Source organism: Danio rerio, chromosome 6 (genome assembly GCF_052040795.2).
Source record: "Danio rerio strain M-AB ecotype USA chromosome 6, GRCz13ab, whole genome shotgun sequence".
Lineage (NCBI taxonomy): Eukaryota > Metazoa > Chordata > Actinopteri > Cypriniformes > Danionidae > Danio > Danio rerio.
The window spans coordinates 45040069-45058571 of record NC_141026.1 but is presented as its reverse complement, the minus strand read 5'-3'; the positions used below and the strand labels follow the sequence as shown (position 1 = coordinate 45058571).

At 35.9% G+C, this 18503-nt stretch overlaps 1 protein-coding gene across 3 annotated transcripts in view; it reads right to left on the bottom strand.

The window, feature by feature from the left end:
• The window catches only part of sema3fa (sema domain, immunoglobulin domain (Ig), short basic domain, secreted, (semaphorin) 3Fa), a 96909-nt gene that overhangs the window by 19971 nt on the left and 58435 nt on the right, over positions 1-18503 (bottom strand). For 2 of the 3 annotated variants that reach the window (XM_087255570.1, NM_001014822.1), the window contains 7 exon segments: positions 13212-13372; positions 13018-13080; positions 11465-11584; positions 9581-9670; positions 5126-5219; positions 4848-4967; positions 2206-2345 (listed from right to left, as the gene is read on the bottom strand). In XM_087255570.1, coding sequence (XP_087111696.1) covers positions 2206-2345; positions 4848-4967; positions 5126-5219; positions 9581-9670; positions 11465-11584; positions 13018-13080; positions 13212-13372 — 788 coding nt within the window. 3 annotated transcript variants of the gene reach the window in all.

The following is an 18503-nucleotide window of genomic DNA, read 5'->3' as shown; positions in this document are numbered from 1 at the left end:
AAATTCAATAATGAGACGCAGCGATGCCCAGTGACCAGCCGCCAGCAGCTACCCACACATTACAAACATGCTTCTTTGATTCACATTAAAACAGCAAAAAATAACCAAGAAACAAGCGGTTGCTCATGTAGGAGGCATTGGACAATGACGGAACCCGAGGACATGGAGGATGTGTCAATCAGCAATTCAGTCCTGTGTGGACATTATAGCTTCATTTTCAGCATAGGAGCACCTAATGTTTAAAAAACAAATCCGTAATGAGCTAATGAGAACATTGAATAAGAATACCATTTACCCACCCTGAAGTCATTACAAACTAAATGACTTTTTTCTGTGAAATATAAACTAAGTTTATTTGAGCTCAAAAAACGATGGAAAAGTGGCATTAAAAGTCCACAAGACTATATTCAGATCTTCTAGGCCCCGTCCACACTTACGCGTTTTAGTTTTAAAACGGCATTGTAGAACGAAAACGATCCATGTCCACACTGGTGTTTTACCTCGCGTTTCAGCATACAGCTGAATAAATACACATCACATGACCACACACAAACACAATCTGTCATGCGCTGCAGCGTATGCGCACACCTGAGCTCCAGGCAGAGCTTTGAGCACACCTCCCCAGGTGAGAGCAGAGCACGTTGGACAGTTCATCAAGGATGTGCCGCTGGATCTCATCCCACTATATTTGTTATATGCGCTATTTAATTCATCTCGTCTATATCTAACGATTTTTCTGTCTTTTGAATCTATTACTTTTTCTCAAGTAACGTGTTTTGATTGAGCCTAAAGATAAGTTAATATATTAATTTAACCACATACACCGATTCTGCACATTTGACTGATTGCTTGTCTTTATTCCCGATAATGTATAAACTTAATGTACGTTATACTTTTATCATGGCCATTATTGATTATTAAAACTGATATTCAGCAAAAGAGACGGTACGTTTTGTATTTTCAATGAAAATGAAAGGAGGAATCCCCCATCCAAACTGACATGGAGCAGCAGCGTTTTAAAACCAGCGTTTTTAAAATGCTCCATTTTCGGGGCTCGAAAGTTCTGGGGTAGTGTTGACAGAAGGCGTAACCGTAGCAAAACTGCATTTTAAATTAAAACTAAAATGTATTAGTGTAAAAGGGGCCTTAAAGACATACGTGATATATATGATAACTTTGTGTAAGGAACAGATTTACTGTAAATGCAAGGAAATCTCATTTGTGTGTAAGTAGAATGAAGTCGAACCTGAATCAAGTAGAAGCACTGCCTAGTTTTGTGAATGAACCATTCTTTTCAATGATTCAGCTCACTAAAACAGTACAATTGATTCATACTTTAAACAGTTGTCAAGTTCAGTGCATCATCAATAATTTAGATGCAGCTTTTAAAAACTATACATAAACTACATATTAAAACTTACATATATTAGATATACCAAACAGCCCCAGTGGCCACCTTGGTCTTAAAAATACATCAAATGACATCAAATTGAAATTTAACATTGGCATAAAAAACAAGCCGAAAAATCGATTACAGGACAGTCGTTTGACATCAAGGTAGTCAATAAACATTAAATCGATTTTTATATTTTGCCATGTTTTTTTGTTGTCATTTTGACATTAAGGTGTCCGCTGGTAGAGAATCACAGAACAAACTAAATTTAAACATAATCTGACCAAAATAAAGGTCATTTGGAGTTCGGTTCATGAGTTTGAAGCAGTTTCCCAAAGCAAACTTTAAAGAAAAGTTTGCCCTCCAGCCCTCCAGCGGATAAACACATGTACACTATTGGTCCTTTGTGATTATGTACACATTGCTCTGTGTCGCTGCCTTCTTTGATGTCAAATCTAATTAAAAGTAACACTGGCAATGTTTTTCCATGTTCAATACCAAAAAGCTGCTTCCAGTAAAGCAACTTACTCTATAAACAGTGGAGAGAATGATTACTGATACAAAAATAGAGTTATTATTTCAAGCTATCACATATTGTGGCAATATAACACTTTGTGCTGGACACTTTTATGATGTTTATAGTTCATTTTAAAGCCTGAAAGAAAACTGCAAGTCCTCATTCTTTTGCAATTTTCCTTATCATGAAAAAATCATGCATATTTGGAGCAACATGAAATCAATTAAAAGAAGCAATCTACTATGTGTAGTTCGTTTGTACTAGAATATAAGACGAAGATTTAAAAAAATCTCACCAGGCAAATTCTGCCAATCCTAGATTGAGCCATAGGAGTCTGACCCATCTCAGAGGCCTTCTCACGGAAGAAGAAATACAGCTTGTCGTCATTCTTTTCTGCACTATCAGGGATGAGCTGAGCATGGACAAATGTTGGATCTGAAAGAGACAGACAAAAAAGAGGGAAGGAAAAAAAAGCAGGAAAGGAGATTAATCACAGTTGGAGCAAAAAAGGCTAAGAGAAAAAAGCAAAGCAAATGGATGATATTAAATAACACTGAAACTAATGTGAAGCGTTAGCCTATATTCTTATTTACTACACTGGACGGTCACTACACTGCGGGGAGTCTCAAAGCATATGTGTGAAGTCTGTGATGGTTATCCAGTGGACACTCATGCAAAAAGCAAGACTAAAGCACAGAATCAAGAGTCAAGGAGTCACACGCAATACAAAAGCAAATCATGTCTTAAAATGTTTTAAGTGTAATAACATGTCTCACCAAATCAAGTGTTTGCAAAACAAAAATGAAATTTATTGCATATTACACTGTCTTTAGCAAGCTGTGGTGGTGAATTTGACAAAACTTAAAATGTAATGTTATTAACAGATCTGTGGTGTTGCGAATGAAGATGTATACAACATTTGTGTCTGGTTCTCGAATCTGACTGGCTGATAGCCATGCAATATTCCACAATATCAAAAGTTCTGTATTAACTTCTGTATTATTCCACCCACACAGAGTAGCAGCAGATAAACTAACTACAGTTTGACAATTATTGCAGCTGTTGAACAACTTAATGTACTTTTGAAGCTTTTTTAGGCGAGGATGTAGTTGTTTGATTACAACTATGCAGTTTATTTATTTATTTTATTATTTATTATGCAGTTCCTCATACAAAAGGGTTTTTAGACTCTTTTTGTTTGATTTTCTTTTTTATTTATATGATTATGTGACAAACTGTTGTATAAATGCAATATCACACTTGTAGCAGTGCGATATGGCTGGATATCGTCACTAGGGTTGGGTACTGTTAAGGTTTTAATGGTATTACTATTTTTATTGATACCACTTATCGGTTCGGTACTTTAACAATACTTTTTGTAGTGTTTGTTTTTTTATGAAAAAAACCAAACTAATTGAGTTAACAACACATTATTTTATTGTTATGTTTTTAATATAAAATAAAATGAAAGCAATAATTGTACATCAAATAAATCTTTTTTTTTTTTTGTAAAAGAATGTATAATGGTTAAAAGGAAAATGACTCTCAGGTTTTAACAATTGCCTTTTCTGGCAGAAGTTGGGATCTTTCTTGGTTTACTGTGCTCCCTGTAGTTGAAAATACTCTTTTTGAGTTGCAAAATGCAGTTAAATGAGATAATGTTTAGTATTTTTTTATTAACGCATTCACATAAATGAGTTGACAGAGTTTTGGGAGTTAACTGTGTTTTTATTACAGTTTTGGAGCATCTTGCAATGTAAAAATAAGCAGTTTTTAAATATTTTTTTAATAAGCATTGTTTATTATTAGGCTTTTCATGGGCTATATTTGTAAATACAGCTGATGTAAAAGTATTTTTAATGTTTAATATTTATTTTGGCTACTGCAAAAAAATACTGATTTCATTGTAACAGAATGTGTGTTTATTTAACTATTAATTTTATACTAATTTAGGTGATTGACTGCTTGCATGACGATATGGATGATTAACATTACCGTTAGTAGCTAGGCAGTCAAAAACCTTTCATTACTTTTCATTGCAGTTAATGCACTTTTTAAGTTATTTTCACTTAGCTAGATTGTTTGCGTTTCCACTTATACAAGAAAAAGACTTGTTGCAATGGACATTGCCACTGTCCATTCGGGAAATACAACTCAATTGGTTCACTCCGCAAGCTTACGAGATATATGTGTGTGTGAGTCTGTGCCGCGAGCTATGTGTGTGCGCTAAGCGCGAGTCTCCGCCGAGTGCCTGTGCACAGCGAGAACTGTGAAGCCTTTTATACTTGACGTGCTCACCGGGAACACGAGCGTTTCGCATGTGAGATTGCTAACTTTGCAGACGAATATCAAATTTTGCAAATTAAAAAAGGTTGGTCAGTTAAATTGTGCTACTGTTAGTAATGTTTATTCAGCAATAACTCTCCAGTACTGATAGCAGAACCGTTAACGTCAGAGCTTATCGATACTTCTGTCTTTTATATTGTAGCACCGATACAGATAAAGTACCGAGTTTTGGTACGCATCCCTAATCATCACTGGTGGGACACTAAGGCACTTGGCCTGCAGCCTTGTGTCAACGCACGCCTCCCACCAGTGCCAATATACAGCCATATAACACTGCTACTCATGTAATATTGCTAATGTGTATAGAGGGCATAAATATTAAACAATTACTTGTTTTTTTTTAATTAAATTAAATTAAATGAACTTAACTACAAACACTAAACATTGGAATTTTTACAGTAATAATACTGTCAGGGATTAAGCACAGCTAAGCAAGCAGTTGCTTGAGGGAAATGGTTTTTGCAGAAGTGAATGAAATATGATGTTAGTAAGACAAGGGGTCTGTGCCGAATATTCATTTCTGGCAGTTTTACAACTAAACAAAGACATTTGTCTTGGTAGTGTGCCACGGTTCAAACATTTTGGGCATACCGTGGAGCCAGCGGGAGTTATACTGGTCGGTCCTCATTGCCGTGTGTTTGCCCAACGTGCGAAAGATGGCAGAGTCTGTTCCCATAAAATCGATGTAGACGCCGGCATAAAGCTGGCCATCTGCCAAAACAGAGTGAGCATAAGGGAGATAAGGAGAGATAGAGAGATAAACTTGACAAAATGAGCCCATCCATGTCTGAAACAAAAGACAGGATGCTTTGTAAATATATATTTTTTAAGAATGGAGGAGACGTATGATGGTAATAAGAGGTTCGTACTTATCAAAGCTGAGACGCTGTTGAGTTTGGGGTCGTAGGGGCATTTTCCTTTCCCAGAATCTACTTTACCAGGCTCCAGTCGGAAAATGTATTCCTGGAAGGGGGGAAGAGCATGAAAGCTTCATTAATGAGAGCATAACAGATCATGATATTGATTCTCAGCTTACCTAAACACTTTAAGTTTCCAGTGATTAAGAGTGTGTGAAGGTGTAAGTCAGGAAGTGAAATGCATACAGGTTCACTGGGATAAATGGAGAGAAAAACTAGTTGAGGTAGCAATAGAAATTTAAAGGGGACCTATTATGCAAAAATCACTCTAATAGGAGGTCTAAGCACAGTTGTGTGGCAACAGTGTGTGAATGTAGCCAGCCTCTAATGGTAAAAATTAAATAATTCATTTTTTATAACCACATTTTATAAAAACAATCTGCAGAAACACTTTGATTGATATTCTCCCTTTGAACATCATCAGAGGGCGAAAGCCCTATCCATTAGTAAAGATCTCTCCCTCATTAGCATAAACAGCCCTGATTATAAATGTCTAGTTTTAGGGTGCACAAATGAACACTTTAGTTACCATAGACAGCATTCTTCTGGGACACTTCTTTTGCCTTTTTTAGTTTTTCAACGAGATAAAGTTATTCCTGTTTTGAATCTGCCACTATGCTGTGTTTGTAGCTCCGCCCTCTTTTGAAAAGAGCACAACCTCATTTGAATTTAAAGTGACAGTCACCAAAACAGCACAATTTGGATTAAAGCCTAAAAGTAGCAGACTTAAAGAGTCATCAAATATTATTTGTGGCTTATTTTGAGCTGAAACTTCACATACACATTCTAGGGACATCAGAGACATATTTTAGATCTTGTAAAAGGGCCATAATAGGTCCCATTCAATGTATTTAAGCAACCTTTTTGTTTTTAAAGTTTGGGTCTTATATATTGACTAATGCCAACACTGATGATATTTGACAAAAGACACCTGGTGTAAATCTGCCCAGAGGAAATAAATAAATGCCATAATCCAATATTTGCAACATTCTTAGTAGCTTCCAATGAAAATGGACAGTTTGCCACAACCAAACTACAGTATGATGTATGATGTATGATGATCATACAGTATGATGACAGTATGATCTTAATGAGGCATTAAGAAATTACCCATAATGCACATTTCTGAGCAAAAAAAAACAGGTATTCTAAAGGTTTGTCCTTTTATTGTTACATTGTACTGCATGATGTCCTGTTTCTAGTTCATTAAGATATTTTGGTCTATGATGAGTTCATAACTTTTACCCAGACTGCACCAGAGTTCATCTGGAAATGGACTGAGACCCATCTTTTCAAGAGTTCGGAATGCACTGATATCTTTTTTTTTTTTTTTGAAACCGATCCAATCCCGATTCACACTTTATTTGAGTAAACCAGAATAATAAAGCAATCACACCAGAGTTTGTTTTAGTCAAACCAAACATGCTAAGTATAAATGAAACATAAAACAGTCTATTTGTTTTTTTTGGGTTAGTGACAAACATCTTCAATTCTAGTATTTGGGAAAATGTGATTTCTTTTTACCAAAGGTCCACTCCATGCTGTTTGCATGCCAGTCAAAAATAAAGCTTGCTGTGTTGTTCCAAATGTGTACAGCTACAAGTAGAAACATCAAAGATGACTGAATTGCCCCTTAACTAAAATAAGCACATCTAAAGAGTCCACACTTATCTGAATATATTAGCAATTCAGCATATTCAAGTCTCAACAAAGAACTTGTTTTGGATAGTTCACAAAAATCTGTTGGAACCTTTCTACTTTCTAAGCTCTTCACGCACACCACAATAAAAGGCAGTGATAAATTTAGTGCTGACTAACCACTTTTCGAGCTTGATGGAGTGTGGGTGTGGGAGTAATCACTGCACGTTCTGCTAGATTTCTGCACCAAAGGCAGGCTTTGGACAAGTGGAGACAAACTTGAGAAAGACAAACTCTAAAGACAACAGTTCCTCTGCCGCTTCTCTCAACGCCTTCAGCAGCTGAGAAAACCAGCTGTTGAAAATCCAAACACTGTGAGAACAGAACCTGTCCTTACACTTCTAAGGAAAAACCAAACAATTATATTATAACTTATAGAGCATCTGGTCTTAACTCTTATATTATGGCCTTGGCACTGACATACATTTTTATCAATCCAATCAAAGTAGATGACACTAAATAAAGGTCTAAACAGGGTCTAAAACGCTTTGAGCTTGTTGACGTTCTAATGTATCCAGAGGTAGATAAAAACACATTTGATCAGACAGTTTTTATAAAGTCAACACTTGTGATTGAATGAGTTCAAACAGTCACAATAGGCTGTGATCAATTTGGTATGCGTGATAAAAAAGCACACAGATAAAAAGAATTCATATTTTGCGGTTTTGTACACAAATACACTGATTATGACAGAATTTATGGCTATGGTTAACTGCAAAAGAATACAAATAAAAAAATAGTGGTTGCGCTAAATTAGTAAGCTTCATTTTGACTTGCATATCATTAAAAAAAAATAAAATAGCTTTAATGAAACTTACAAAAATTAAGGTGGGTTAACTTTTTAAAAAGTTACAGTTAATGAACATAACATGTTGTCATGACTTAAAGAGTATATTTTTTTACAATATGCAGCAGGCTTAAGTTAACCTAGACTTCAATTTAAAAATCTTGTGATATTTTTTTTTTTGGTCAAGAACCCAAATGCAAAGTTTTATTAATCTGTGGTCCATCAAAATACAGTTTACAGTTATGATTTTCATGCATTCAATCGACATGACTAAATGCTGCTCCACAGTCAAGCTAGTAATAATAATGGACATATTAAATGTGAGGTTTGCAACTATTCAGTTTATTTTTTTACTTTTTACAATTTACAGACACTGTATAGGCATGCATTTCATCTGCTGATATATGAATTTTGCTGTGAATCGATCTTCTTGCAGTTGCTACTGTAATGCTAGTGAATCACAAACACAAACACTTTATGTTTGAACTGTAAACCTACACTGGTCTCATGGTTCTGTTCGGTTACAATTATCTTGCCATCGATTCGGTTCAATTCGATATCTCGGTGCATCACGGTGCATTGACGATGCTTTCCATACTGTTTTATTTTGGGGTGGGGTGGGGGTCTATAACAAGCCGTCTGTATTAACACACACACACATAGACACACAGCCCCAAGCAAGCAACAGCGACACACAACATTACGCTCTCTCATTCGCATACACACACACACGCATGCTTGCTCGCTCGGGAGCGATATTGTTAGACCGCCCGATCCCGTTCAAATTACACCGGAGTTACCGATCACTCCCGCGATTTATTCTGAAATTTATTTAAATGATTATTTTATAAATTATTTATTTATAATGCAGACTTCTATCCAGAAGTATCACTTTTAACAGCCGAGGGGAGAGGAAAAGTCACGTCAGCATGTCAAATGGGCCACAGTGAGAGAGAGAGAGAGAGAGAGAGAGAGAGAGAGAGAAATTGAGTTTACTTTCATTCTCTAAATCGCAGAGAAATAGGGGCTTTTGCTGTAAGTGTCAGTGAAAGTCCAGCAAACACACATGCAGTGAAATTGTGCACAGTTTCTGTGTTTTTAAGTAGGCTAGTTTAAGCGTTGTAAACACTTGCCTCCCTCGCTATAGTAAGCTACGGCGACATATCGCATATGAGATAATTGACGTCAGTACATAATAACCGGTTATGACTATTACTAAACCGATACCGAATTGTCCGCATCTGCATCGCAGTGCACCGAAGAAACAATTAATTTTGCCACCCCTACTGTATATTTTATTCTTTTAGCCCTAAACCCAACCCTTACAGGAAACAATCTGCATTTTTACATTTTAAAATACTCAAATCAGTGTGATTTAGGAGCGTTTTTTTTCTAGGAGATAAAAAAGAGGATTTTTCTAGGGGATTTTTTATAGGGAAAAAAAAAAATATCCCAACAAGGTCAAAATTTGCCACTAGGTTGCGTAAAAGCTTTCTGCCATTGGCCATCAGACTGGTTAACTCTTAAAGGGTCACTATGTATTTATCTATGTTTTGTTTTTGTACTTTAAAACTTGTATGCACTATTGTGATTTGCACTGAAGATCCACTTGACGATAAGGACTGTTAGCGGCTATGCATATGATTTTCTTAAAATATATTTTTGTTCTATTATACTATTTATTGTTTAGGGTTATTTTTTTTTGGAACTGGGGAGCCAATGCTACAAAATTAGGTTCTGTTTATACGTACATGTGACTGACAATAACGTACGTGACTGAATTTACAAGTATTGTGGTAAAGTGCACGCACACAAACATTTGCAATATAAAAACCATAGCCATAATTCTAACATACCCATAGGAGTAAGAAAAAAGTTGAAGTTTGAAAAGTTGAAAAAATAATCTAAATCCTTTGTCCCACCTTGGGTGCATATGGTTCTGGTGAGGCACTAGGGTCAGCAGCTCGACTGGTTCGGCCTCCTGCACGAGGCATCTGATCTTGCAGAAAACCCTATAAAACAAGGCGTGTACCTCAATAAAAGACCCGTTTCTATGAATTCAGTTAGGACCCAAGAGAGCGTCCCAGGCTATGCTCCAAGGAAAAGGTTGAGATGCAAAAAAGATGGCTGCAGTTTGTGTCAAGAAACCACAGAAAGAAGTTGTGTTCAAAGCATGCACATGCTGAAAAACCTTTTTAGCACATTAAAATTCCCTTTTCATGCATATAATAGAAACAGACATGCATGTCAGAAAAAAAAAAAACATGAAAGTAAAGAAACATATTAGGTTTCAAAACCTGAGACCACCATTGAAAATGTTTTTTTTTTTTTGTTCATATGATTTTTCATTGCTTTTTCACATTTTATTTTTAATCTACTTTTGAAATTTTAAGGACAGAAAAAATACGGTTTGCACCCTGGCGCATATACTAACAGGGTTGTGCTTATTTTCTAAATGAGTTATGGGTGTGTTTTGAGCATAATATGCATTAAATCAGAGTCTCATCTCCCTTTTCTTTTAAGAGTCAGTTGGTTGCGTCGTGCCATGGCACCTTTTACTATTTACATAGCGGATTCTGTAAGTGGAAAAACTGAATGCTTCACTTGCAAGAAATCATTTAAACAAACGATCTGTGCAATGGTAAAGAACGAGCCTCCTCCATTCGGCCTCTTGAATTTCTCTTTCTCTTTACTTTTACTCCTTTACTTTCGTGGATAAGGAAACAATGTTGTACACCCTCCACTTAAGACATCCATTAGCCTACATATTTAATTTAGTTTGTTAAGTGCAAAGATTTGTTTCAAAACTATTTCTAAATTCAGTTCTAAATTCCAGCAAATGAATAAATGAACAATAATAACGTAGTGCGTTATATACAACTGAGTATACAACAGTATATCCAAACACACGTCCTATTCTTAAGCCCATGGTGATGCATACATCTCCAAAACCTGACAGGGTACATGCAAATTGTCATGAATGAACTGAAAAAAGCCCCCCGAGATGAAGAAGGCATGCAGGCAGTGTTTTTTATATTTATGTAGAAAATAATAATTTTTGTAACATTTTAATCCTAATTTAATTTAATTTAATAATAATTTTTTCATATGTAAAGATATTTGTGTATTGCTGTGCATTCTGTGTGTATTAAGCAATGTGTAGGTGTTTGGATCCACATAGGTGCACAATTAACGTGCTCTGCGCTGGACTTTAGACCAGCTTATAGTTGGTCAGTTATGCAGTCCATTTCAGTTCCTCAAAATAGCAACGCGCTTAACTCATCTCTACTTTAGACCAGTATGCCCAGGAGTCCACAAAGTAGCGCAAATGGATTTGCTACTAAACAATGTGGTGCAAAACGTAAAAATTAGGGTTGCGCTTGTCTAAAAATAGCAACAAATCATACTAAACACGTCTTGCGCCATATTGTGCCAGGTTTATGACAGTGCCCACTGAGTTACAGAGAGATTTTATTTTAAATCATATAACATTTTCTTCAGTGATCTCAACATTTGATATATTAAAACGTCTAAATGATGTTCTCCTGGACAGTGCTTAATGATGGGACGTGGTCATGGGAAAGAAGGGAGGTGAAATTGGGACTGTGTTTAAATGTAATTACCCTCCTAAACACTAGGAAGAGTAACAGAGTTAAAAAGACATACAGGTGGTAAAGATTATCCTGTTTGTTCCAGGGTGGGGAAACATTCCTCTCTAATGACATAATACCTTTTGACTAAGGTAGCCAACAGCTTGATCCCCTGACCTGCAAGTGGTAGCAGGTGACCTGTGAATGATGGTTTACCTGTGCCCTTTGGCCTCTGTCCACATAGGTGCAGATGGGGTTGTAAGCTCCCGTCCCGCACACATACAGGTGAGTCCGGTTCCACGGCTCGATTAGACGGATGAAATTACCACATTCGCCCTGTTGACACAGAACAGAGAGAGATTAGCAGAGCTGTCATGGTCAAATAATGATGCTTCCATATGGATTCTGACTACAGACAGGCTCATGTTGGGAAAATGACTTTAGAAATGCTGGTACTCAGTATGGATGCATATTATAATTCTAATAAAAAAAAAAAAACATTAATTTAACTTAATATGCTAATTGAAATTGCTAATTAAATATTAACTTAGTTAAAATTAATTTATTTTAAGGTGGTTCATTCTGCTGTGGTGACCCCTGAAAAACAAGGCACTAAGCTGATAGAAAATTAATAAAATAATACATTTATTTTACATGTTTTAATGAAATTATGTTTCTTGTCGGCTTAGTCCCTTTATTATTCCGGGGTCGCCACAGCGGAATGAACCGCCAACTTTTTTGCAAGTTTTTTACGCAGCGGATGCCCTTCCAGCCGCAACCCATCTCTGGGAAATACTTTTTAATATTATTTAAAATATTTTAAAATGTTATGGCCAAATTTTAGCATTTTTAGTACAGTTTTCATGCCCAAATTGTCTTTAAAAATTGTCTTTTTGCTGCATTTTCAATATTGAAAACATTTAATATGCTGCTTAATATTTTTGCTGTGATTTTTTTTCCCATAAACTATTTGTATTCTTTTTTTTCCCATAAAACATTTTGCATAAAATGCCCAATTTGCACCACATGGTGTCTAGTCGCATCTTTGCATTGACTTCACATGTACATCACTCCTGCTTCATCCACGTCTGTTTACTGCACAGGCCCCCCTCCTTCCATGTAATGTAATGAAATGATTATGAGGGCGCAGGTGACACGTCATTTTTTGAGAGACACTCAAATACATCACTTGCGCTGCAAATGCAACATCTATAAGTGACTTAAAACAATTAATTGCAAACTGAAATGAATATAATTTGATTATATGGTTTGGAATTGGATGTTTAATGAGATTGTTTACATTTTTGTGATTATTTGGCGTTTAATTTTAATCAGGATTGCAAAAATTCATGACTATTGTTGACTGCGTTGGATTCAGCAATCACAAATTTGCAGAAAACTAGGGGGTCTGTTATTATTTTAAATGCATTTATTCTCACGTTTGATCGGTTTAATGTGACTTTGCTGAATTAATCTATTAATTTCCTAAAGAAATAGTCCCCCTACCTTCACTAGTTTCTTTCTTCTCTTGAACACAAAAGAAAATATTCAAGAATGTTGGAAACCTGTAACTACAGATTTCCAAAAATACTATTCAATGTACTGTATCTTCCTTTGTGTTCAAAGTAACAAACAATAATTGGTTTGGAACAAGTGAAACTATCCCGTTAAAAAAAAATCATACTAACACATAATTTTGATTGGTGTTTGTTGCACATAAGAAAAAATCAAGTAATTAAGTGTCCAGTTTCTGCTTTGTGAAATCTTACATTGATGTCTTTCCCTGAGAGGACACATTCAGTCCTTTTCTGCGGAGCTACAGGCCAGTGAATCTGAGGAAAAACACAAAGATAAACAAATGTGGGTCATACTCATCCAGTGACTGCATTTACTACCAATATTACTATGGCCAAGCCTTGTTTATAGCTGTGTTTGTTACAGTTGAGTAACTGATAAATCTTACTATAAGGGGCTCTTTGTTGATGTCATTCAGGTCTAGAGACAGAATGTAATCCTTGCTGCCCACATACATGCGATCATGATCCTCGTCCATGCGGAGGATTCTGTAGTCCGTCGAGTTCAGCAGGAAGGCAAAGTGATGGGCTGTTCCAGTAGACTTCAGCTCTAAAAACAAACAAAAAAAAAAGTTTGATAAATAATAATTAAATGACAAAAATATTAGCATTAAAATGTAACTACAATTTGTTTGTAAGGTTTACAATTGTGCTACTCCCTGCTACTCCCTGACCTAATGTTAGCAATTTTCAGTTATCTGTTCAGTATGGCATGCTCATTGCTAAGAAAGTTATACTTTGTTTCTGGAAGAAAAATGTTAGGCCTTTCTTTTCTGATGGCTTCTTGGACTTACACATCATTTGGAAAGAATTTAGGCTGATTTATACTTTCGCCTGGCGCCACATCGCGGACGTCATATCATTAATATTATTTAATATTTTTAAACTAATTATTTTTGTTATTTATTTTAATGATTATATAAAGATTTTTATATTATTGAATATTTTTAAACTAATTATTTTTGTTATTTATTTTAATGATTATATAAAGATTTTTATAACCATTCAAGATTTTTTTAAATCAAACTTTGATGCATCACTTGCTTTTGTTCATATCTCAGACCTACTATACCTACCTACTAAAGTTTATTAAAATATCAATGACAACAGAAAACGATTTGCTCTACAAATATATATATTATTATTATAGCAAGAATAAAAGCAAAAAAGGTACAGTTACTAAAAAATACAGATGTTTTTTTATAGATTTAGCCCGCTCCACAATTCACACATTACTGTCTGGCTAGTTTGTGTCCTCTACTTATATGCTAAAAAGGCAATAATGGTCCAACATTTCTGACCATTATCACCAATAAAGACTAGAAAAACAGGGCATCAGTATATTGTAAACTGAAAGGTTCAAATATTCTTTTCCAGTTATCAAATAAGTCATTGTGTTGCTTCATTTTATTTTTGTAAACATTAAATTGTTTTAAAATTCTGAATTGTAATATATACATCAGTGTAAATATTCTGCAATAGTGTGTTAACAATTGGGTCTGGGTCTCCACTTTTGCCATGACCTCTCCTTTGGTGTTAACAAACTTATCCCTTAAGTTTTTCTAAACTTTTTAACAAAATTTTCTTCCTTTCCTACGGCTGCTGCAATTTCTAGCCAAGAATTATTGTCCATCTGGTTAAATGATCACGCATAGACAGACCATAAAGATGTCTGTACAGACGTACCTATTTCAGACAAAATCTCTTTAAAGTGGTTCATATTTAATGAAACACGGCACTGCATGCACTGTTCGCTTGAGTCTCAAAACAATTTGTGCGCTCCGCCTGCCGAAAGCATGCCGCGTGCACCTAAAGCGAACCTCTGCAAACACCACGATGACGTCACATTCATAGCATGCACTCAAGCAAACTAGTAAACACGTCAAATATAAACCCGGCTTTAGATATGCCACCTCTGGAAACAGTTTTTTTTTCTTTACATCTATTGCAGTGCCTTTTTTGTAAGTCATGTCTTGTATTTCACCATCTTCCCTGGTTTCATGCTTTATTTTAAATTTTGCACAGATAATTGTTACATGATGGGTCTGCAAAAACTATAATAACAAGTATTTTAAAAAGTTTTCACATCTCCCACTGGACAAATAAACAGTTAACCACTCCCTAAACTCATGCTATTGGCTGAGCCAATGTTTCTGTAATTGAGTTATTTGTGCTTGAATTGCACAACTTTAAAAAGCACTCAGTCCACATGGGTCTCACCCATAATGCTTAGCTTAGGAGGCCAAATCCAATCAATTAGGCCACCAGGGAAGTTTTGTCAAGTGTTTTATTGCTCCTTAGTTTTATTCAGTTCAGTAGTTCTTGAATTCATACAGAACAATTGGACTTGTCAGTGCAATGAGTAAAACACAACTGTAGGATTATGAACGCTGAAAAATAATAATGAAAACAAAACAACAGAAACTGCTTGAATGTCTACAGTATCAGCACCTCAGAAGACTTATAAAGTATAATAAGCCTTCTATTAGATGCACATCCACTCTCCAAATCCACAAACTCTAAAAAGACTGAATATCAATCCAAATACTATGGGCATAGCCAAGTCACAGTAGTTCCTCAACAAAATAGCTTCTGTACAGCTCTATGGATATGACCAGGATGCAATTCTCTGCTGAGCTGGCTGAAGGCTTTCCTTGAGGTTCAATCCCCTGGCTGCATTCCTGCCTCTTTTGTTATTATTATTGTTATAGCTCTGTTTTTATAGGGTGGATTTCTTGGGGATCTTTGGCTCCCAGACAGTTCTCTTGGGGCCTACAGAAGTCTTATATTTAAATGCAACTACCAATGCTGGGGTGTCCCGCTTTGTTTTTTCTACCCCAACAAGCTCTGTTTCCTTTGTTGGAAAATGAGTATTTGATCTATAGGAGACATCCATACATTGACAGCGATATTGGATATTTAACTGTGCATGTTCATTTCCTCTGTTTTTAGTATTTAGTTTAGGTCTGCTCTGCTGTAATGTGATGCTCATTTTGCATTCTGCATTAGCACAAACAATTTTGCTAGTAAAAAAACAAAAAACTACAAGACAGTTTTTGTCTCAATTGTAAAAATATATTTTGATTGATGAATTTCAAACATTGTTTACATGAAAAAATAAATCAAGCTATAGGGTTGATGTGCACATTCATGTTTTTGCAAACCTACACTACTGGTACAAGTAAAATGGTAACACTTTACAATAAGGTTCATTAGTTAATGCATTTACAAACATGAACTAATCATGAACAACACTTGTACAGCCTTTATTAATCATAATTGAACATTTACTAATGCATTATTAACATCCAAGTTCGTGCTTGTTAACATCAGTTAATGCACTGTGAGTTAACATGAACTAACAATGAACAACTGTATTTTCATCAACTAATGTTTACTAACATGAATAAATACTGTAGTAAATGTATTGTTCATTGTTTGTTCATGTAAGTAAATGCATTAAATCAAAAATTATTGTAAAGTGTGACCAATAAAATTGTTTGTTTGTAAATTATTTTTAAATCGGTTTTGGATATTGGTCATGGGGACATAAAGGAGCAAAGATTTGGTATTGTTATCGCTTCTAAAAATAGTTTTGTTGAATGAGTGAAACAAATTTTAGATCATCATGAAAGCCGTTTATGGCTTCATGTGCCATGCAGACTTGTAAATAATGAAACCTTGATCATTTGTCCAATTCTTCCCCTCAAAGAAATTATCAGTCATCTTTATACCAATCCACAATCTTTATACCATGTGTAAACAGGACCAAAATTGTTCACAAAATATTACACTTTTACATTCATTTACTTGGTTTCATAAATCTGGCACTTGAGCCATAAACCCCCACATCATTTAAAGAGCCCCTATTATGGGTTTTTGAAAATGACCTTCCATACAGTGTGTAACACAGCACTAAGTGAAGTAAAACATCCAGCTGAAGTTTAAATCTGAGAGTGTGTCATGTTTAAAACGATTGATTCTTTAATGAAAGAGTCGAACGAATGAATCGAGTTGGGGTCAGATCTTTCGCTTGAACGTGTTGATGTCGATACGGTACATCACCAAATATGTAGTTTTGGTTCCGGTAAAATGTGAATGCGCCTTCCTTTCAGATACTAGCAGAGAGCAGGCTCACGGGAGATCACTGGACTGATCATGTTGTGATTAGATGATGATCACTGACAGATATGGGTGATATCACTGATACAGATGCGGCTGAGAGGGATAAGGGGTCAAAGTTCATTTTCACGGCAATACCACAGTATAGCCAACCTAGTGCCTAGTCTATGACTAGTAACCTAGTAATTTTTCAGATTTTTGATACAATAACCTACACTGCAGCGCGGGATTCATCGGTCATTTGCTTTGTCAGACTTTGATAGGGACTTTGTCAGTAACTGTTACAGTTCACATGGACCCGTTTCATCTTTCTCCGGATTATAACATGTAAGTGTCATTAAAATTGTTGCCTCGATTTGTGTAGTTTGCAAAATATGTGTTAGTGTGTTATAAGTTGTAATCACCTTGCGTGGCTTGTAATCACTTATCTATTATAGATCAGTGCTTGTAATCTATCTCTCAGTTGAAATCTTTTTGGGCTGTTCACATATTGTGTCCAAAACCACGTTGAAAACTCAACACCTGCTTCTTCATTTACCAATTTAAATGCCTTTCTGAGCTTGCAATTCTCTGCCGCTTGCTATGATCACCATCAGCTGTTCCTCACACGTGGCAAGGTTAATTTTCAAAATAGTACAACTTTTGTCACTGTGTGGATTAATACTGAATGTGTGTCGTTGTTATTACTTGGGGTCAGCGTTAAGAGTAGAGCAATATGCTGTTGTTAAACTTTATTGCTTTAATGCACTCCTGCATTGGGCTCTCACATACTCTCTGGCTGCTACTTCATAGTGGGCATTTCTCTCTATCTTGTGCTAAATGCAGTCGACCAATCACAACAGACTGGGGCATTGGTCCAATCAGCGCAGATTAGCTTTGCGCTAAGGAGGGGTCTGGGAACAAATGAGTCTCTGAACGAATCAATGGGATAATTAGGTAAAAATAAATGCATATTATAAGACAATATAAGTGTTTTTTTACCTTGCACGCATATTAGACTGTTTTTGAAGACCCCCAATCTCTCCCTATGACATCTGTATAACGTGAACCAATCTAGGTTATGGTTCATGGAGTTCACAGTGTAGTCTCTTTGAATGACCATGGAGGACTGCGTCCGATGTTTTGCAAAGGAAGCTTGTCGAAGAAAACCTTTAGAGAATGGAATGTCACGACTCAGGTTACTATAACGCAACGCACTGGCTTCTGTCTCCGATAGTGTCTACCTGAATGGTGGATGGTGGAGGGAGAAATAATGCTTTGCAGATAGCTGGCAGAGATCGGCCAAGCAAATCTTACTGTGACAATTCCCTGTTCTATTGTGAAACAGATCTGCGCTGGAAGACTTGACCAAAAAAGCATGCTTTTACTTTGCAGCTCAAGTTCAAATGGGCAGGTTTATAATGAAAAGAGACAGCGGACCACATAACACCATCATCAGATTTGAGGAAGACAAAATGTTTGATTGCTCAAGGCCCAACGCATGGAAAAGTGTCATCACAAATGCATGAAACATTCTGTAATATAACCGCAAGAACATGATGTCTACAGAGATGTAACGA